The sequence below is a fragment of the Triticum aestivum genome, chromosome 6B (assembly GCF_018294505.1).
Source record: "Triticum aestivum cultivar Chinese Spring chromosome 6B, IWGSC CS RefSeq v2.1, whole genome shotgun sequence".
In the NCBI taxonomy this organism is placed as follows: domain Eukaryota; kingdom Viridiplantae; phylum Streptophyta; class Magnoliopsida; order Poales; family Poaceae; genus Triticum; species Triticum aestivum.
In genome coordinates this window covers 478954463-478958832 of record NC_057810.1, presented here as the reverse complement: position 1 = coordinate 478958832, position 4370 = coordinate 478954463, and the positions used below count along the sequence as shown (strand labels likewise).

The 4370-nt window shown below is 40.2% G+C and overlaps 1 protein-coding gene across 1 annotated transcript; it reads left to right on the top strand.

The window, feature by feature from the left end:
- Window positions 1-318: 318 nt before the first annotated feature.
- Window positions 319-2541, top strand: LOC123137558 (E2F-associated phosphoprotein). The gene is made up of 3 exons (XM_044557364.1): window positions 319-508; window positions 703-868; window positions 2092-2541. Exons 1-3 carry the CDS (start codon window positions 427-429, stop codon window positions 2345-2347), a joined length of 504 nt encoding a protein of 167 aa, XP_044413299.1. The 5' UTR covers window positions 319-426; the 3' UTR covers window positions 2348-2541.
- The last annotated feature ends 1829 nt before the right edge of the window (window positions 2542-4370 follow it).

Here is a 4370-nt window from a genome sequence, read left to right as displayed (position 1 = left end):
AAGTTTCTGCATGTGGGAAAAAAATGCACGTATTTAAAAAAATTTGAATAGAGTTGTTCACGCATATTAGCAAAAAAGAGTTGTTCATGCATGTTAGAATATATGTAAATGTAATTCTAAAATTATTTATTTATTTTCTAAAAATATAAATAAATGTGAAAAAAAGAGCAAAAGCAAAAACAGGAAAAAAAAGACAGCAAATTAAAAAAAGGAACACGTTACCGGGCCGGTCCACCAGCGCAAACGCTTCAGCCGGCGCGTCCAAGGCGGCATATAGGATTTGCCGCCTATGCTTCGTCCCCGCAGGCTCGCATCATCAGAAAAAAAAAGAAGAGGAAAGAGCGAGAGGGCTTCAACGAAGTAAAAGGAGACTGCGCCGAGCTTTCAAAAGAAAAAGGAGACTGCGCCGAGGAGTTACCAGGATTCATGGAGCCCGAGGCCTCCAAGGAGGCGGAGAAGCAGCCGATGGATGCGGAGGCCGGAGATCCAGCAGATCCCCGCGACCTAGGTAACTTGCTTAATCCCCCCGTTTTTCCGCTGTAAATCCCCAATCCGGCAACCCCACATGTAAACCTTGTTCTCGCTCCAAAGAACCAGGCTCCTGCAATCTGGCAAGGTGCAGCGCATGCTCGTGAATCATGTTCTAATAAGTGCTCTCAAGTAATTGTACTGATTCGCCAATTTTTTTTTAATTTGGTGCAGTGTCCAGCGACGATGAGATAGACTACTCCGTGGAGCCTGAGTTCTACGACCCCGCCGTAGACGATGTCGATGAGCGCTGGGCGCACAAGCAGAGGAAAGGACGGACCTCTGACGCCGTGCTCAGCTGCCCCGCGTGTTTCACTACCTTGTGCCTGGATTCCCAGAGGTAATCCACCCTATGCTTCACATAGGGTCTCGTCTCAGAGACCACAGGGGGCTCTTGGACTATAAGATGCCTTTACATGTTTTTTTTTTGGGGTACTTTTATTATGCTTCAAAGAAACTATACGGCTTTGCAGCAATACTTCTTCCTAATGGTGAAGATTGCATTTTTCTTCTTTGAAGATGAAGACGGAACAACTTATATCTGTTACAAGTACTATTGGGATTGTGCTGTGACTGCCTCTGTGAACATGTATAGGATAATTGCGTTAGTTTGAAAAATTCATGGTAAAATTTAAGTGATACTGATTCTATAATCATGTTTAGGGAAGTTGGCGTATTGTTAATTCCATTAGGAATATATGTGAGTAAGTATTTTACAGAGCTTCCGCATCTCTGCGTCATACTGATCAAGTGGCTGTAAGAAATAATAGAACCTCTGCATGGTTTATTTGTCTAGGATAACTGTGTACAGCTCAGTTGTTCCTAAGCATTTAATTTCTTAATTTGTCTTTGCTTATGTGAGAGGTATTCTCCTGGAAGCAGAAACCACTGTTTTAGATTAGCATGGGGAATCTATCTTACATAAATGTATCATTCTTAATTGTGCCTGTTTGTTTCCTCGTTATGAATTTGAAAAAGTAAAATTTGTTTCTACTGAACTCTTAATCTAGTTTGTTTGAACAAGAATGAGAATCCCACAAGTACGATTTGTTTGGTGTATGTTGTGAAGTCTGAAACATGAATATATCTGATTAATTGTTGTATGTTGTGAACTCTGTGATATGATTATCTCTAAAAACATTACAATGTTGTTTTGCTTTGCACAAGATAACACAACTAACCGTGATATGTACGTGCTGGCCTGCCGGCTCAGATATGTGCTGTGTTGTACCGAGTCCAGCATGGTTACGTTCTTATTGCAAATCCTCTTGCCACCCATCATGTAATTGTCTGTTTCACAAGCCTTGTACACTTACACTATATCCCCGCAGAAAAAAAAACATGTACACCACATAAAGTTGTCACTGTACTGCACAGCTCCTTGAGGATTCTATCGAAGCTTTCACTTCAGAACCCTGGATGCTTTAAATATTGTCAATTATCCGTCTTTCTGATTGTTCACCTTTATATTGGTACTGTTGACAATAGATTTTACAACGCTTAAATTGCTATTTTATACGAGTGCCAATACTAAAATTGTGGATGGTTTTTTCTGATGTTCAGGCACGAAAAGTATGTTAACCAGTACCGTGCAATGTTTGTGTGCAATTGCAAGGTCAAGATTAATCAGATTCTACGGGAGGGGAAAGGAAAAAGGAAGAATCGGAAAGTAACGGCTGTTGATTCTACTACACCAGAAGTTGAAAACAAGGGGCCAGTTTATCACCCTGTTTGTTGTGAGATCTGCTCAACTGAGGTTGGAGTGTTTGATGAAGATGAAGTTTACCACTTCTTTAATGTCATTCCTAGTAACTCATGAACCTTCTGATGTTGTGAGAATAGTTCTCGTAGTGCCGTTTTTGTCGATCCAGAGCTGATGTGGTAGTATGCGAGTTATTGTTTTCTTTTCATGATATCAAGTTAAACCTGCCATCCTTCATGAAAATTATATTCTGGCATCATGGAGAATTTGGATCATCTGAAATGACAGAATTTTCAGAGGGGAAGAATCAATCTTGCAAAATCGAAGCAAGTGGATAAACATGAATTGCATATGGTAGCTTATAGGCTTGAAAAGCAGCATGTTACTATCTTCAAGTCTTGGCTTATAGGGAATGTGTACTTTTCTTTTAGCATCAACAACTTTATTTCCTCATATAATAGACATATCGTTTACAACTTGAGGAAGAATGAAGTCTGGGATATTAGCGTCTCAGAATTCAGACGAACTAGACATAAAGGAGTGTTTGGCTAAACTATCAATGATTGAATTAGCTTCTCTGCAACAGAAATAGTAGCCAACACTTCCAAAACGAGATGAGTACGTTCAGCTAACACCGCCACATCCGGGACCCATATAATCATTTGCATGGGTAACCGACTCATCAGATTCAATAACCAGCTTGTTGCATCCTATTTTCCTTGCCAGATAAAGACCATTCCGGATAGCATTTATCTCCTCTGATTCAGCATTGCAAACATGAGGTAAAACCCAAGTCGCAGCAGTTATGAAGTTCCCTTTGTGGTCTCTCGCCACCGCACCACTAGCTCCGCTAAGAGTTTCAAGGTGAAAAGATGCATCAACATTTATCTTAACAGTGCCATCAATCGGTTTCCGCCAGGTATGGATTTCTTTCTTGGTAGGTTGATTCGGTGTTGCAGCTCTAAAAAAATTCGTTGCCAGAACCAGGATTGAGACACCCGAGCGACTAGGCTCCTGGACAGTCTCTCCTTTTCCAATTTGACGCCTTTGCCACCATATATACCACATAGCTATCAAGATTAGCTCTGCCTTTGGAAGTTCATCAATCATCTCGTGGTTTTTCAACAAAATTTCTAGAGTAATTGAACCGGACCTGTCTTGAACTAGTGCACGTTGGACAACATCCTGTAAGCCAAGTTCGGTCCATACATGTGTACTTTTCTTGGAAGGAGGGGGATGTTTTTCTAGAATGACCTTAACCGTATTCAAACTTGACAAATTACAAGTACAATGCTTTAGATTATGGACCCTGATAAGTGGCATGAACACATGGCTACCGTGAACATTTTTTATAGCAAATTTAGTAACGTGAGGATGGCAACTTCTTTTCAGATGGCAAATTTCAGTTTTCTTTTTTTGAATTTCCTTTTTTCTTTTGGATGACAACTTTAGTTGAAAAAAACGTCAGGGCCGGAGTGCTTCGTGCCATACATGTGGCACTTACCATTTGGGAAGATTATAGATCTGAGAAATCACAAAGTAACTCTTGTAACAAAGAACTACAAAGAAATTTTTCAGAAATATCTTCTCCATGGTATCAATCTTTGCAACACGAAATACGACCAAGGCTTTAGTAAAGAGACTACAACCAAATCGGAACCGCGACAATGCCACCCGTACCTGCACATACTTCACTACCTTCATATATATATTTCAAATATCCACTCGAGTCACCCATCCAAAAGGATGAAAAGCCATAATAACCTTTGAACATACTTGGGCCCTGGATGATCCTCTAGAGATACATGGTGTCGAAGAAGAAGATCCTCACCAAAACGCTAAAGAACAACTGCAAAGTCACAACGAACCAAACCAACAAAAGAGACAAAAATCTCTACCACAATTCATCAGATTCATATGGACAAATATACGAGGACATAAACCTAAAATATGTAACATTGGACACACCAAACCTGCAGAGACACAAACTCTTTGGCTCTGTAAGTTCAAAATCATGTACTTTCATGCTTACGTTGACACAATCAAGGACAAGGCCGTCGAAACTTGCTTCATCATGTACTTTTTGTTTTGTGGGGATTACTTCTCATCTAGTACATTTTTTTGAGGCGATTACTTCATC